General features: G+C 36.0%; 1 protein-coding gene across 1 annotated transcript in view; it reads right to left on the reverse strand.

Moving 5' to 3' along the window:
- CCDC171 (coiled-coil domain containing 171) overlaps positions 1-18,629 on the reverse strand; it is a 149,963-nt gene that overhangs the window by 18,575 nt on the left and 112,759 nt on the right. The window contains 1 exon segment of the mRNA XM_062609002.1: positions 6,659-6,811. Coding sequence (XP_062464986.1) covers positions 6,659-6,811 — 153 coding nt within the window.

Consider the following 18,629-nt stretch of genomic DNA (forward strand, 5'->3'; position numbering starts at 1 on the left):
CTCTCTGTGTGTTCTGATTGTAAATTGTGCTGGTGATGATTAGAGAACTCTAACACAGGACGTCGTCTCTTAAAACTGTCCAGAGAAAATAATTTTTATTTTTTTTTTAAGTTCAGGAAATTTTTTTAAACTTCTTTTGTGGCTTGGTACATAGTGTTGTGTCTGTAACTTTCAGATGATTCAAACATAAATTCACACAAATGAAGTAACTATATTCTTAAAAAAAAAAAAAAAAAAAAAAAAAAAAAAGCACTGTTACTTCCTCACAGCAAGATCCTTCATTTGGGGATGTTTACGTAGTAGGGTTGCTGCTGAAAGCAATTCTCTGACTAGAACACTCCAATAGTCTTGCTCTCCTACCACCTGCCAGTGGAAGATACCCCTAAAATTCAGACTATCAACTATTTTTGCTGCGTGACTATCACTTCAGGATGTTGAAATGGCTAAACAGTCTTGCTCTTTTTCTGGAGCGCAGCTACATTACTAACTTTAACATAAACTTTCAACCCCAGAGGCCACTGTAAAACTATCAATATTGAAGGCACCAGTCACTGAGGTCTGATTACATTTAGTTCTGCACTTTAATTACATATGGATTCTATTAACTGAACCTTTTGCCTTATAGGCAACATTTTAATCAAATTACTATAATTTTCAAGTATGTTACAATAGTCTGACAAGTTAAAAGTTCACATACCTAGAATATTATCAAAAAAATGTTGCATAAAAAAGGAAGTACTCTTTACACAATAGTAAATGTGTCGCTGAATTACTGTAACTGCTTTCGAACACCTTGCCCCAAGTTACATAATGTGATTTATATTACTGGTTTCATATTATTTTTTTTTATTGGTACTACATAATAAGCAAATCGTTTAAACTGTAGGATTTATACTGTTTGGTTACAACTATTACTTGTGTAAGCAATACCACATGACAAGGTGAGCATTTGCGCTATGACACCTGCATTCCCTGGCTATGCAGTAAGGTTGGCAAATTACACCCAACTACTTAATATCAGGTAAGAAATGCAAATATTTAAATAAAAAATAGTTTCTGGAAGATATTACTGCTTTAAGGATTTAGCCTGATAGAGACTTAGTAAATATTACGAATACAGTTTTCTATTTTTGGCTATACTGATACCTCCACTCTTTCACACCTATTATCATCTCCAACAACTGAGAAACTCTCCTTGTGAGCCTGTCAGATTTTTCTTTATTTTCTATCAAGTTACGAACATTCATGTGTTTCACAGCAAATAAACCACACACTGGCAATCAACTGTCCTGAGCGAAAGTTGCAATTATTTGAGGTTCATATCCTACTCAGTTTTATCCTAGACTGTTTCCAAGAAAACACTGCAAGACAGAGGGTAATAATAACAAATCTGATTATTTTTTGCAAGGCAAATTAAAAACTGGTCTCTCCAAATCTTTCAAAAAAACAGTTCAATTCCAAATCTTTCAAAAAATATTTTCAGTTCAACTATGCATCAGGCTAGCATGAAGTAGTGGAAAAGCCAAGCAGAGTTTTCATCCAGGACCTATCTGATTATTGCAACATCTGGGAAGAATTCCCCCAGCTACATCAGTCATTCCATGTCTTAACACAAGAGATATGGCTCCAGCCCATGAAAGATGCTCTCTAACATTTAACATGACACCGATGGAGTAAATCCCTTTCTCCTATGCAGCAAGTGAAAAGGCAAACAGGGTGTTTTATTTTCACTCCAGCTCTGTCCTCATAATTGCAAATGTAAGGCATTGTGTCCCTATTAGATGCGTCTCAGTCTTAAAATGCAGGCTGAACTGGTAACAAGGGAACAAAGGGTATATGAGAAGAAAGATAAGTAAAACCACTGCCCAGAACAGCCAGGCTAAGAAACTGGTGTAGTTAAATTTTGAGTTTTAAATATTTCTTTTCTCTCTACACCCCTCCATGACCAGGATTCAAGTAGATCATAAGAACTGAGAGCTGACTGCTCTGAGTAGAAAGAAAAATGTACTTTTTGCTTAATGTAGTTCCTCATCAAAAAAATACAAGCATACGTCTATTACTAGCATCTCAACAATAAATAAGGATTTTCCACATGTAAGATGATTCTCCTTGCTTATCTCATCTTACCAAAACATATAATTATGTCTTTCCAGTACTTTCAGTGACATCATTAGGCATTTTCAGACAAAGGACAGAGACAACCACAACTGCAAGGGGCGGGGGAAGAAGTAAGGATGATGCAAAGCCACACAGAGCAATGAGTGATTCAATTTTCAAACTCAGTTAGAAGCATCCAAAGACAACTACGTTTTCACAGTTAGAGAACCCTGCTCTTCTTCCAGTTCTACAGAACTTCACCTCTCACCCATCTGAAATGCACCCTCTCCCCCTTTCAGTTTAGCTCCCCAAATTCCCATTTATCCTGTGCACACAAAGCTTATTTCTTTCTGTTATCTTTATAAATCACTGTTATTTCACACTTTGTTTTCTGCACTCCTTTGATTCTGAAGTGAAAGCAGAGAAAGGAAGTAATATCACCAGATCAGCTGCATGTTCAGGATCAGAAAAACACCTGACCACCTGCAATATAACAGTGCTTTTTTTGCCTGCCAAAACTGATACCAGAATATTTTAAATTCTTAAAATCCTGACATCAGTACTGGTATCTCAGGGCCAAAAGCTACCAGAACACTTTGTGAAGAAATTTTATAATGTTCTGTCAGTTCCTCCTATATATCAAGTCACACTGGAAAATACAGTGTCACTGCATCCACTCTCAAGAACACTGTGATTGCAGCTACAAAATCTCTGGCAGCAGAGACACCGCTGTTTCATGTGCTGTCCATGTGACTAATACAATATCATGTCACTCCCCAGCACCCACAGAATAATCGCTTTTGACTATACTACTGCACAGTGCAGCATTTTAAAGCTCTCAGTTCAAAGCCTACTTATTACTGCAACTCTGAATGAAAGTCTAAGTATAGTAATAAACTAATGTATCTGAAGAATTAAAGTGGACCAAAGCAGCAGAGTCCAGTACTGCTAAAGTAACTGGCAAGCATTCATTTACCAGGAAACCCTAAGCACAGCACAGCTTATGATGTTTATATTACTAGATGTTGCTGAGCAAGAAACAGGCAGGAAAACAGAAATAAAAGAAAGAACATTTTAGCTGATACCTTCTTCGCTTACATACAGATGGTGTACACAGTTAGTTAGCTACTACCAGTGAAGTACTTCCACTAAATCCACCTTCTAAGGAAAATAATAAGACATAAAGGCAGAGTCATGTAAAAGGAAACAATACAGTTCCTTAAATTTCATGGAGAAAACAGCAGTGCCAGTCCAGTAATGAGTTCAGTGCTCAGTGAAGTAATTATCTTATTTCATGCTAGAGGCTGACTGCTGGCTTCTCTGTTCCTCCTCTTGCAACCTACATACCTATAGCCAAGACTACATACAGCCATATCAATGATATCTTCTTAGCTGAATTATTATTATTATTATGATCATCATCATGTCTACCAATTATACGCATAACCTGACATATATGTGGTATGTGGCAATGAAGCAAGTAATGGAGGACAGAATTGTGACTGTGGCACTTGCACTTCAGAGAAAGTAATTAAAAAAAAAAAGGAATGCACAGAAATGAAACTGTTATGGTTGCAAAAAAAAGAAACTGACATTTTAGAAATGTAAGGGAAATTTCAGAAGCATTTGGTAAAGAAACAAAAAAAAGGCAAAATGGAAAATCAATACAGGAATAGGGAACAATAGAAAAATATTTAGGTAGAAAACCAATAATCTGTATTTCAGGCATACTAAATTTTTAAGAGTTGCAAGAATGAAAAATGCACAGGGCCTTTCTCTGCACAGGGGAAGAATCATCAGAGATGAGTACAACAGACAGCTGGACACAAATGAAGAGTACAGAGACATTCTGCTACTGACTCCCCTTCAGCCCACATAATAATTCTCATCACTGTAAGCAGTGTTCCCAGCGTTCATCTCATCTCTGTCCATCATAATCATACTCCTTCCTGTTCTTCTCTGTTGGCATTAGCATGAGTACACATAACCTCAGAATCTGAACACTACTGACTAGAAGGAAAGTGGCTGGACTAGAAGCAGTCTGGAGGATGGAGACATCACTTCAGAGTCTTAGATAAAAGATGAGAAGTCAGAATCACTGGTATTGCCATATGGCATCAGTTTTGTTTTTCACAATTATCAGCAAAACCCAAGCCACAGAACAGAAAAAAAGCGGTGTGAATAGAAAGGCAACATAGTTAGCAAATTTCAGTACAAAAAAAGATCAATTAGAAAAGCACTACCTTCTGAACATGGAAAAGATGAGTACTGATGAATGGCTCAAATTCAGATGCAGTGGACAGCTGGGAGGGCACGAACCTTATATAACCAGCGCCCAGATATCTAAAGACAGCCACAACATACTGAGAAAAACCCTAATCTTATAAGGTAACAGTCCACAGATGGTATACACCCAAAAGACTTTTCAAAAATGTACTTTAGCACTCAGTAATAGGTTGCTGTTCTAGGAATACAAGCATCTGTCATATGAAGACCTGCAATTAATACAGTCCAGCTGCTGTATTTATCTCCTACATAAAAAGTTTTGCCTGCAACGTTACCAGAACTGGATATATGATTGAACACAGTGGACTGAAACCAGCAAGGTGTGTACAACTCTGAAACCAAACAGATATTCAAGAAAAGTCATTACTCCCTTTCATTTCAAATAATCAAGCAAAAATATGTGTTCTACTCTTTTAATACAGAAAAAAAAAATAGTACAAACTTCTTCCTTAAAATCAGAACAGAACAGCACTGGTAGAAACTCTAATGTCGGTTGCTCCTGAAAGCTGTGATGGCTGAAGTCATGCTTGATGCAACTTTTCCAAATATTAGGGACAAGTTTACAGAACATCAAAATATAGTACAAGATACCATAAGCACATTTTTTTTTAATTGAAACTTGAACACATATAATTCTAAATTTTTTGCCTCTACATTAGAATTCTAACCCACTTTCCATTAATGCTCATGCTTTGGCTCAAATTAAGCTGCATCTAAAGGAAGAACTATTATTTTCCCTAGAGGGCTCTATAGGAAGGCCAACAGATCCTACGACAATGCAGAAAGTATCATCTTTACATTGATACCGTAGGCAGACACAAATTACTTTAAAGGCACTGTATTTACCCACAGGTATGAGAGAGATGGGAGGGCAAGGTATTTGTTTTCACTGTAACATATCAAGTCACTGCATAACCCTTTACAGGCAGGACTAGCATAACTTTGCTAAAAGCTCTCTCAACCCAAATGAAGCAAACCTTGCTGCAACAAGATTGGCACACTTCCCAATCATTAGTACAGAAGTGGTCATCTTGATTTAAACAACAAAACCAATCATAACAGGAAAAGCGGCAACCCAATTACACTGGGCACAGGCTCAGCAGGACACATGTAAACTTAGTAAAAAACATAAAGCCTGGGTGGCGGAGAAAAGGAACAATTTTAGTGAAGTGATCTCATTTAGTTTCCTAGAAAGGTTGTGCAGTCACAAATAAAACAAAGCTTTCATTCAACTCTGAAAACTAAAATTCAACACTGATTAGTATATTTTCTGTTTGCAATAATTTCCCATTGTACTGATCCAATATAGAAGCAGGATAAAAAATTAATGTAATTCTGTTGGAAACAACCAAGGCCACAGCCACAGTCTTTGAATATACATTTGCTGTTGTGTTTATGTCAGTTGAATTAGTGAAGGATCTCTTCTTAACCGATCCTCAATTTCAAAAAGGCAAACATCCTCATTTTCTTTATGATCCTTTGCTTCACAAGAATAAAAGAGGCGAAAGGACAAAAGAGAGAACACACAAAAAAAACCCACCGAACACCAAAACATTACCAAAAAAGTAACAACCCTCCAAATTTTCTCTTTTATTCCACATGGCAAAATAAAGAAAGATGGAGAAGAAATACATCAAGTGTATGCAACTTGCACAGCTTGCACAGTCTCATTCTAGACATACTTGGCTACATATTTATGACAGTTTATGTGTCTGGCCTCCTGCCTGTGGGACACAAATACATCTGCATTCAGTAATCCCCCTAGAGAGAGCTCTCATATCTGAAGAATCACCTTATTAGCCTTAAACAACTCCAAGTATCTTTGTAGGCAACAAGAAATTATTTCTGAAATTGGATTTTAACCCTGCAACTTTAGCATGAAGTATTATTCATAACTACTATTGTTTAAAAAAATGCCAGCATTTCTCCTAACAAATATTTTGTTTACATGCACAGTTAATAATATTCTGGTTTAACCAGTCACTCTACTGTCAAAACCCAAGAAATCACAACGTATAATTTTCTAGTGACAGCAGCAATCAATAAGTCCTTGTAGAAGATACAGTAGTAAAATTAATCCTCATGTTAACTTTTACCACCCCCTTTCTCTTCTATTAAAGTCTTGGAAGGTTTCTGTTGACACAAATGTTATTGCTCTATTATGTTTATAATGAAATATTACTGAATTTCCCTACAGATACTGTGCAGCATGAAGGGAGATGCCGGCTAGGAAACCACAGCCACATGACAAAAACTAACTGAAAAGCAGACTTACCAATTGCAGGTTCTCATTTTCATGAAGACAAGCTGTTTGGCTCTTGGACTTCGGGGCTGAAGTGGGAAGCTTATGAGATGCTGTTTCTCTCAGCAGCATGTCAATTCTGGAACTTGCAAGCTGGTAGACATCCATAAAACTTTTAACCATGGCCTTTAAAAAGTAAAATAAATCATCAGTGCCAGGCAGGCTATACTTAAATGACAAATAGCATACATCCAAATTCATTACAGAAGACCTAAATTTATTAATCAGAGAAATGAAGCAAAGGTTAGAAGCCAGGCAAAAATTCCATATCAGGACTTGAACATTAAAAAAGTCTAACAAAGGATGTGTTTCCTTCAAAAATCTTGAATTTTAATAGCATTAAAGAAAAGCAAATTACTGCACACACTAATTAGAAAGTGTTTTGACAAGCTGTTTTCAAATACGCAGTACTGCACTGAGCAGCTGATACCATTTTCATTGCATTTAAATACAAAATGCAGTGCAAGTTCTAATTTTACAAAGAATCAGTACTCAGTTTTAGGTAAATGTTCATACTTTCAAAGTCAGTCGAGTTACTAATCCTTCCACTCCAAGTCAAAAAAAAAAATAAAATTAATTTGTGAGAAACGAAAGAAACACGGTAAACCTGCAGACCTCTGAAAGTAAATAATCGGATTACAATATAGCTGGGAAAATAGAATTGTTTTCATGTACATAGCGGAAGAATGTCCCAACTGTGTAATATTGATCAGACCGAAAATAACATTAGCAGCACAAGAGAGTACAAATGATTTGGCAGTACTGGTAACTTTGTACCTACACTAAACAGTGTTACGCTGTTGAGATTATTGGTCTTCTTTACAACTGGTTAAACCCATTTTATAAATTATAGTTTTCCCTTCTGAAATGACCCGTAGCAAGTTTCTACTGTAAGAACATACTACAGATAATACAAAATTGGCCTTTTGAATGTAAGCCTGTGGTACAGGTAGAAATAAACTAGTACCTCAAACAGGCATTCACAAAGATTTTTACTGTTTTGCTTTGTTCTCAAACACACTACTGCTTTTCAGAATAAAAGGTAACATAGCTGAAATCAATCAACTCATTTCATTTTCAAACGTAGAAAACAGCACTGGCAAATTAACACCATCGTATCTTTTCTCATCAGAAAGAATATCCAAAATGTGTTACATACTATGGTACTAGTCCTAAAAGTGTATTCACATAGCTCCGTAAATCTGCCATTGTCAGCTCTGATCTTGCTTTTAAATTTTCCATCCACATTAAATGTGACTAAAGTCCTGAAGCTCTTCACAAAAAATACCAAGCAAGAATGTGGATATATCTCACACCCCATATAAAGTTGCCTGAGAGTCTTCACATGGCAATTGCCCACATGTTAAAAATTAGACAGATGTTGAAATAGGTCTATAGACTGAGCCTGTGACTCATAAAAAAGGATTATATCAATGCGTCATAACAAGCTGTGTCTCAAATCTCATAGAAAAAATCTTAGGTGTTCCTTTGATTATTTCCCACAAGATATTTATAGGTATCACTGAACTAGAAATGATTCCTTACCTTCTTCCTTTTACCTCTGCTACCACAAAGCTAGTGTAGCTTCCAATCTATACAGCTCCATCCCACACCTCCAGAGGCAGTTAAAGCCCATGCAGTTATCTGAAACAGCAGTTACCAACCTGCTGCTCAATTTAGCTATTTCATCTTGTTTAACAAGTTTGAAAATTTTCAATTTAGGAAAAATGCATTAATTTTCAAGCTTATTTTCAGACACAGCAAATATTTTTTCTAAGACACTTAGATTTTTTTCAAGTCCAGAAGGAAGCTATTTGTCAGCTTGTTAAATGTTAATCAATTCATTACTAACATGGAGGGTAGCATTTATACATCTATAAGTACACACACTCTTCCAGTATATCCCAACTCCCTAGCAAAGAGTCAGGGTCAGTTTAGACTTCTCTCACACAGGGCCAATGTTAGGAAAAATAGTATGTTTGAGCCAGTCTTCCAATGTGCAATCCTTGAGTAATGAGTGTGCAGAATGCTCATTCTAAATAATAATAGTAATAATAATAATGAGGAAAGCAAATACTCTGGGTTTTTGAAGCACCACTGGAAGACATTCATTTATATATGATTTTGCATAACTCATGGCCATCTCAAATTAAGTCACAGATCTGTCTTCCACTATAGAGAAGTTCCACTTATTAGAAAGCTTAATACATGGGGAATGGGGCACAGAACCTGGTCATTTGCATGTTACAGGATCTATCACATAAAGATTAAACACATCTGTAAAGGAGTTCAGCACTTTAATTTAGATCCCTAATTGCACATTACAGAAACAGCTGCAGCTCTGGAAATTGTTCCATGATCAACCAAGTTGGCTAAGAAGGAGTGGTGTTTTTTGTTTATAAGTTCACATAACATTTTAAGGTGTCTTATTGCTATGTATACTTAAGCAAAACTTCCTGATTAATTTTTCTAGCACAAAATTTGTCACTCATATACATCTGCTGGATCTGCATTTATAGGAACACTTCTGGGTTTGAATGTGTTGGTAATAACATGACATGAAAACCTGGAACAGAAAAAAGCAAAAATTTGTCTTCCATTACAATATAAATGTATAAAAAATACACATCAGAAAATTACTTCTGTTCAGAAAGGCCACACGTTGTGATCCCTGAAACATTACAGGAACCAATACTATTGCAACTCAGACCACTTGTAAAGTTAAAGCCTTTCCAGACAGGTAAGTATTACAGGCAAAGTAGTGGGTAGAAGGAGTCCACAACAATAGTGGGGCTGAAGAACGCTAATTTCTAAACATTAATGACTAGAGGTGTCCCTGCCTGAGCAGGGGGTATGGACCAGATGACTTCCAGAGGTGACTTCCAACCTCAAAGTCTTTGTTAGGATGCAACATGATGCAAGATAATAATAGCTGAAATTTACATAGGACTGTCAATTTTAAGATCAGAGATTGTAATTAATTACTCTGCATTAATCAAATAAAAAGACAAATTAATCAGACAGCTGAATGGCTTTTTCTCAGTGACCTCTTTCCTTTCCCTTTACTCCACACAATGCCTTATTTTATGAAGGATCTCACTATTATTTGAAGTTCTACATCACATGCTACTGATATCGGAGATGCAGGAGTGTTTTCAGTTTCAAAAGTGTCTTCAATTTGAGGAGACCCATTCTCCAACACTTAGTCAAGGCACAGGCAGCTTCATGGAAACTAGTGCTCAAGTTACATTTTCCAGTGTAACTTCCAATGGACAAGTTTAAATACTTCTAAGGATCTTTTAAAATGGCTATTTGTACATTTAAAACAGCATTTTCATCTAGAAAATTCCTATGAGCAATTTAATTCAAAGCAAATCAGAAAATACTGAAAAATTCAGGTTAGTGCTATTCATACGACAGGAACAAATTCAAGCTATCCCATGATAATCTTTTAAATTTCAGATTATTGTTTATTTAGCAACTTGGACTAAGAAGATTCTAAGCACTACACACCTGGCTGTTTTGCATGCTTGTTTCTCCAGATCGTAAAACCAAGCCAGAATACATACAGAACCATTGCAAAACCGTGTTTGTGCTTAACTAACTACCAATTCTCCAATACCCTGAATATACATAGATAAGCATGTAAATAGACAAAAGAGAAGACACATAAAATTTAATAAAAAATTATATATGTTTTAAGTCATTTTAACAGACAAGGTTTACTTCTAAGCAGCCATAACGAAAAAGGTCCTTATGATCTGTCCAGAGACATCCCGTCTGTAACACTAGTGTACACATAAAAATTCTGACTTAAGCTTGATTGATTCAGATTGATGAAGCTGAGAAACATGAATTAAAAGTGGGACAAACTAATCTGATGCTTTTTATAAACTACAAACCATTGAACTGCAATACAAAATAGCAAAGTTTAAGCTGGGTCTTCCCTCTCCAGATTAATCTTTAAAAGGGCTGAGAACACTTAACATTAGAGGGGGACATGTAAACCCAATTTCTTCTACTATTCCATGTACTTTTGAACCAATCATTTACTTGTTCTCTACACCATTTCTAGTGCAAGTAATTTTAAGGTGCACAGTGCTATCGACGCTTTAAAGCAGCTCTTGCATATGGCTATAAAATGAGGCCGGAAGACTCCAAGCATCAAGAGTATTTCATTCAATGTGGAAATGGCTAATACTGACAAATTACACAACAGTCTTTAAGGAATATGAAATAAAAATATGAACCTTTTTTTAAAATTAATTCATGAAATTCAAAGGTTGCTTAAACTTCAGCTGTTCTCAATTCAGTTATAGTAGAAATATATGACAAGTAATATACAGATCAGCATATGCAAATCAGCAGAAGACCTCTCATCAAAGTTTTAATGTATTTATTATGCATTATAAAAACAGCATTTTTAATTTCCAATTAAAACACTGTGCATGTTGTCGCCCTCACCCTCAGTGCCTGGCTAATGAGAACAAATACAGTTCAAAACAATCTTTATTTGGATTATGAATTATAAATAAGTGTGGATGGAAGTTTCCATTTAAAGTTTTGGACTATTCTGAAGTTACAAAAATAAAATACCAAGTGATTAAGAGTCAGGTTTTTTATTTTTATATCCATGTTATACCATTAACGCAGTATCTTATTGGGCCTACTGTTATCATAGAACCGTATCTCCTGTTTAGAAGGAACAAAACTAAAGCAAGGAGAACTTATATGAAATAATGCTTATTAAAAGGTTTCAAAGAGATATGAAATGAGCAGCCTGACAAAATGATCATGGAGTTAGCAACATCAGATACAGCAGCAAGAATAACAAGACCATCTACTTTACACAGCGTACTTTCTCCCTTCAGGAAATTCTTCAACCAAAAAAGAATATTTGCAGGTAGTAAATTTACCTATGAGCAGTATGTAGAAAAAGATGGACCTCAGAAGAATGAATGATTAACTCCAGTGTAACAAAGTGCTTAGATGAGAGTTCTGTATGTTTAATGGATAACCTATAGAATGCCTCTCATTATTGCCTTGCTTCAAATGACATGTACAAGACTAGTTAAAACAAAACATACATCAATTACTTTTTGTTTTCAGAAGCAAGATTTCAGGATACTTATCATATATTTAAGAGTTGTATTTGGGGAAGAAAGGATTAAAATTCATTTCCCCCATACATTTTAGCATTTGAAAACCCATTCTGTCTGCCTTGACCCATAGACCAAAATGTCTAGTGGCATCAGTGGAGGATGTAAATACAGCAGCTTCTCAGGCATCAGCAAAACTCTCAAGGGGAACAGCATTCAGCAAGATTGCACTTTTGCAGCTGTTTGGCACTTCTTTAATGATCTATTCTCCTTGTATCTCATTTCAACACTAAACTTTTTGTTCGCTTCCATTCAAGCGTGGCATGCGCAATTTAAATGTGCCAAAAAGCAGGTCAGTTCTGTTACAACTTTTTTTTTCTTTCCAACGATAGCTGACTCAGTGCCACACACGGGGCCTAACTCTATCCCCTTCGCTTCAATAACAATTACTTTACCCCATAGGTCTCAGAGGATAGCCCAAGGGAATGAAGCTCTAAATAAAAGGCTAGATTCTCTGCAAGAGGTAATGACATGACTTCCTACAAGAAAATTGAAAAGGGAGCATTGAAATTGACAGAGACTGAAGGGAAAGTGCTTCTATTGGAAACCATCGTGGATGGTCATAGCAAGAATTGCCATTAAAATTATTATGAACTGTAAGAGTTTCAAAAATAACACTGATCTTCCAGAAACCGATAAATTAAGACCAATGTGTTTGTTGGTATGATCAGGCAGAAAGCATCCTGAGATTTTTATAGCAAAGGAAGTCTCTCTGGAGCATGTAAGCAAAACACTACTTAAGGAATTGCATATTTTTATAGGCCAGTAATATGTACATGCAAAAACTATTCTTTCTGTTGCACAAAGCATAGATGTATGCAAACTGCAAAGGAAAAACAATTGTTTTCCCAAAGAATTTATAGTTTAAGACACAGCCATGAGGAAAACGCTACTGATACGTTCTACCCCTTCCCATCCTCTTACATAGCCTTGATACGAAAAGAACATTTTAGCCTGTAAGGGAGAAAAAGAATTTTCAAGTAAATGGTTTTGGTGAGAAAGAAATGAAAACTGAAATAAGTTTCAGGCTGGTACCCTTCCTTCAACTTCCTCTTGCCGCGTACATTCTAGACATGGACGAAAGAACGAGGGACAGGCAGTCACTAAAAACAGCAAAAAGTCCACATTTAAGTGCCTCACCTGTAAGCATGAAAACCTGCTTGGAGTAAGTACAGTATATTACCACTGATGAGAGGAACTAAACAAGAGAAGTCACAACAGAAAAGTCAGAATGTAGTTTCATTAAGAAAATGGCAATGTCCCATCAAAGATTCATCACAAGAAGAAACAACAAAGTAGAACTTCTCATCACAATCCATGTGAAATACCAGTGAAAGTACAAGCTGCCTGTGCCTGGGATGATGTAGCTTTTGGTCTAATCGAATGACATCATGGAAGCAAAATAGATGTACAAAAAATGAGGTACAGAATTCTGTTTTCATAGAAGTAAAATGCATTTTTAAAAGCGTATTCTTTCTCATTTTTAAGGGATTCTGATATATGGATAGGAAATCTTGTATCAGAAAATATATTTTTATAAATAAATGTTTCCCAAATACTAAATCTTAACTGTCTGAAATGTAATGTACTACTTATATGTGTATGAGAACAATTTAAGAAGGGGAGAGAAGCAGACATTAATCTACCAAGCTACTAAATAGGAAAATCTGAAGCAACTTCCCCTCAAGGTAAATGTAAAATCTGAAAAACTATTCTGTTCTTCTGAAATACTGTTCACAAACTATCCAACATAAGTACCTAACTTGACTATTTGCCAAAGTAGTAGTAACAATGTGTTTACTGAAAATTAAAATACTTTTTTTTTCCATTGGTTTTAAAGAGTGCTCTATTAACTAAGACCAATTTCAATTATTTTAGTAAAGAAATATGCTTTACAGACACACAGATGCCACTGAGACAAATCTTCTTAGAAACTCATTTAAAACCACCACTTTACTTTTAACCGGTGTAGAATAAGCCTGTCGCTGACTCCAACAGAAAAAAAACTATTACCCCACAAAATCTGGGTAGACATTTCCTAAACATTTTGACTATAGCTATGAAGAGATACAGATTATTCCTTTCTCCCACAAGAAGCAGCTTTTCAATTTTAGACTAAAACATTCTCAAACTGAAATAGATAAAATATTTTACATGTGGTCAGAAAGCGGAACTGTGTCCACTTTGCATTTTCCATGCAAAAAAGATGAAGACAAACTATTCTGCAGTTGCCATTTAGTAGCAGAGACAAAGGTACCTTCTGGCAGGTTTAGTCAACATGACAACTGTGATTATGTGCCTCATACGTAAACAATCTTTAATGAGTCTTAATCTTCACATCAGATTTTAGGTGATTGCTCAAGTCTAACGGAGCCCAGGGGCTAGAAAACTGCACGATGTTTTGTGACACATATAGCTACTTCATCTCCTTTGCTTTTCTTACAAAGTGCTCATGGTGGCACTGCATTTTAATTCAACATAAATATGTCATCCTACATAAAGCAACATTTCACAGTTTTGTAAAGAAACTCTAAAGGATACCTGTTAGGATGGATAGCAAACTTTCATTTTGGCTTCTCACCAAACCACCAGTTATGTACACAAACCCATGATGCCAGCACAGGGAAAAACACAAGTCAGTCTCTACTTGTAATGACCTACTAAACTACATTCCTCAGGTAAATGGACACACACTTAATCTAACGTCCACTGCCACATATAGGATGGACAGGTATTCTCCCTTTATTCTGCCTGAACTCTGATGCTGGTGAGACGACTTTGCTTCGTAAATTCTTGGACTTCATCAGAATTTGTATTAAAAAAAAAAGCTAGACTTTCAATCAAACTTGCTTTCAAAACCTGATTTATGCCATGAACATGTTGTATTAGAAATTTCAGGAAATTTGAAGAGCACAGTACACCTACTACTGACCTTAATGACCATACACATTAGCACCCCTCTTTCCAAAGCAGCAGTTAGAGAATATTTTCAATAATACAGCCAAAAGTGGTGCTGACACCGAACTTGACAATCTGCTATCCTTAAGCTTAGTATGAAAAAAGGAACATATTTTCCTCACAAAGTTTTCTTTTAACCAGTGAGTGAACGAGTTACCTGACTGGGTTTAAACCACGACACCATCATACTCGGAGGAAGAAAAATTACTAAAATGATCCATCATCTTTGAATATCTAGCTCTTCTGACAATGGATGTATGGCTGAAGAAAACGCTTGTTGGGAAAAAAAGATTGTTTGTCTATCTTTTTGGCATGTCATATACCTAACAGATTAGCTCAACTCAGAAATGTATAAATCCCAATCATGCATACTAAAAACTGGTGGGTGAGTGAGACTCCATTATACTGAAGTCTGGGCTTCTTCCATGTGAAAAGTCAACAAGCTAAGTGAGAAAACTTGAAAAACAAACAGAAGATGACACTAACTTTTCCGTTGGCGGAGCTCTGGTTGTCCTCATTAAAACCAACAATTCAAAGACAAAAGTAATTACCTCATGAGCTTTTTTAGATAGTATTTTGGAAGACACTGATTTTCTATTTTGTAGTCAGCACTATATGTCTTTTCATTAAGTGGAAACTTATAATCTGACTGCAGAATAGGATTTGAATTATTAGGTTGGGAGATTGGCAAATAAGGAACAGGCTGTTATGGTCTATTCCCCTCTCTTGTCAACAATCAACAATTAGATCCAATTCCTTAGAAGCACAAGAGATAAAATGACTTTCTGAATTCTGCTTATAAAATTGGATGTTTATAGCAACACTGAAAGGAGAAACTAAGAAGGATAGGTAGTGTTTTCCTAGAGACATCAAGTATTCTTCAACAATAGGATTAGAAGTAAAATACTATCATATGGTACCAACACTACATTGAGAAAACCCTTTTTATTCTTTTTTACTGGATTTGGTGATAAATTGCAGGCACTGTAACACTGTGCACTTGAGTGGTGATCCTAATGGTGGATCAACAAAAGCAACTTCTTATCCAAAGATCCCCGGCTATCCTAATTTATAAACACTCTAGAGGAGAGCATTTTCTAACTACCTCTAATTTTAACTGGTTACTACTTCCTTATCCATTTTTCAAAGCTGGGCCACTATTTGCAGTTAGGTAATTTATGAGAAATTGAGCCTATGGATGTTGGTAACATAGAGAAATCACTTCCGCAGCTGTCTAAATATAAACTATAGATGATTTCTACTGGATTTCACCTTCTTATAGTTCAGAAATTAGAAAAGTAACCTGAAAAGAAACAAGGAGTGGCAAATGGTAGGTGATTATGACAGATGATGCCAAAGCATGAAGGTAAACTGGGAATATTTATTAACATTAACATATTAACATTATGTGAAGTAGTAGAAACCGTTTTCAAAGCATACATATAAAATAGTTTTTCAGGAAGTATGTACTTAACCTGCTAAGGTCCTTTCCACAAGTCATGTGAATGCTTAATTTTACACGGGTTCAAAAACCAATGGGACAATAAATGGCTGTTGAATACAAAATACGAGTTTGTCTCTGGAGACATCCAAACCCACCTGGACTTGCTCCTTTGTAACCTGATCTAGGTGGCCCTGCCTTGGGAGGGGGATTGGACTAGATGATTTCCAGAGGCCCTTTACAACCCTAATGATTTTGTGATTCTGAGGTTTCAGAAGAATTTGAATTAAAATGTTGATGGCTAAGAGAAATTCTAGAGACATTTTAGCACTGTTTATTACACTCTTTGTTTTACTTTCCCCTATCCAACCTGTTTTTACAAGGGGACAACCAGATTTACTGCTATTCTATGTGCCCTCTAGGCATAAAATATTTCTTCAGTCCCACAGTCTTGTTTCCCAAAGGAGTAAAATTTGTAGCAAGTCTCACACGGAATAAATGCAGAACAAATTGAGCATCTAGGATAGCGACCTTGCCAGCGTAAAGACAAACATCACATTTTGACATGTAGGAGACTTGCTGCTCAAAACCTAGTCCTGTGGTCTTTGTTATCATTTGCAAAAACTTCAGAATTTAAACTTTAACTTGTAGTTTGTGCAAATGGGAAACTGGATGGAGAAAAAGGCTGGCACTATACACCACAGCAATGGCAAGACGCTTTTTTTTGCTCTCTGATCTCTACATTTTGTATTTGTCAATTATGATAGAATCAGGAAGAAGGCAACCTACACATGGGTGCTAGCATTAGAAAAGAAGACATGATCTGCCTCAGAACAGAGAGAATGCACAATGTAGTTTATAAAATATAGTATTCAGGCATTAAAGAGGTGTTGCAAGTTTGCCCCACAAGTGGAATGGGTGACTGTTTCCTCCTGATCCTTACATCAGAAGTGCACTTCTGTCAAAAAAAGATCATGATGTGGAAGCAATCCAAAGGAATCTCAGTATAAGTTCTATCAAGGTTTCAGGAGGATAAACAAATAGTAGTCTTTCTATGGGTATGATCTTTCTAAAAGCCATGACAGACTCAATCCTTTGCAGGTAAACTTGCCAACATGCAGGCTATGTATCCCTGTTATTTAGGTTTACAAAACAGTTCTACGTTCATCCTCTTTCCACTGCTTTAGCACCCTCTCCATTTTCTTCCCACCCCCTAATTTCTTAATACCTTTTTGCTTCTGACAGGGAGAGACCATAATGAGGAAAGAGACCATAATGAAGGGAAAGTTAAAGAAGACTGTAATTAAATTGGGTACTAGAATGGACAAGTACTCATTAAAAATGAGTGCCCTACTTCAAGCCCTACTTTGTCCTGGAAGACCTACAGCAATAGACCTTATCAGTCCTAAGAATTTATGCTTTTCACAGTCCAATGTAAGTGTTGAAACTTGTGACCTCTGGATTCTAGCGGCACATATCACTGGATCATGAATCAGTTCAGTAACTGAAAAATCAAGACAAGAGCTTCAAAGTAGTTCATTCTTATTCCTGCAAGACAACGATGTAAAAAAGAAAATCTGAAGGTAACAATATATGTGAATTTATGAGTCACAATTAACACACACCCACACACACACCCTTTCCCTCCCTCTCCCCAAAACTCCAAAATGATTTGGTAAAAAACAAACAAACAAAAAAACAGGTTAACTTTTAATCCTTTCAAAACTTGTCCTCTTCGAATTTTACTTTAGTGGTATGGCACTTGGGATTCTATCCCAATCTACTTCTTCAATATATGACAACTGTGGAGCAGCAGAATAGCCCGGGCTCTTTTGGCCTAGTTTTATATTCTGAAAGGTTTACTGTGTTTTTCTTAATCCTTAAGTTGCATATTCATTGCCATATTTTCGTCTAACTGCTGTCACTTACAGTGTCATGCAGAAGGGCAAATCAGGGTCAGTTTATGTAAGCGGCATCAATCTGAAAAACTTCATCAGTCTTTATTTCAAGGCATTATGCAAAGAACGCTGACATTAAGAGAACCTTAACTGACAGCAAATGAAATCAGTCAGCAAATCCCTAAGCCATAATCTTGCTCAAACTGTAGATAACCCTTCCTCTTCCAGGTCTTTAACTACAAGGCCCACCAAATGCAGTATCTAGGCAGAAATGTCTCCCTTGATTTCATTACAAAATTCTCACACTAATACAGTGCATTGTCTAATAATTTTTCTTTCTCTGTAAGCTATCAATAACAGATAGAGTTGTGTTTTCTAATGATGGAATACTAAGCAGTTAAGTGAAAAAAAGCTAAAGAAAAGATTCAGCATTTGAAGAATCTTGGTTTTTTAGTTTAAATGTAATTAAGAAAATAGTTTCTTTTTTG

The sequence above is a fragment of the Pezoporus occidentalis genome, unplaced genomic scaffold (assembly GCF_034315485.1).
Source record: "Pezoporus occidentalis ecotype Australia unplaced genomic scaffold, CSIRO_AGI_Poc_V1 ctg133, whole genome shotgun sequence".
Taxonomy (NCBI): Eukaryota; Metazoa; Chordata; class Aves; order Psittaciformes; family Psittacidae; genus Pezoporus; species Pezoporus occidentalis.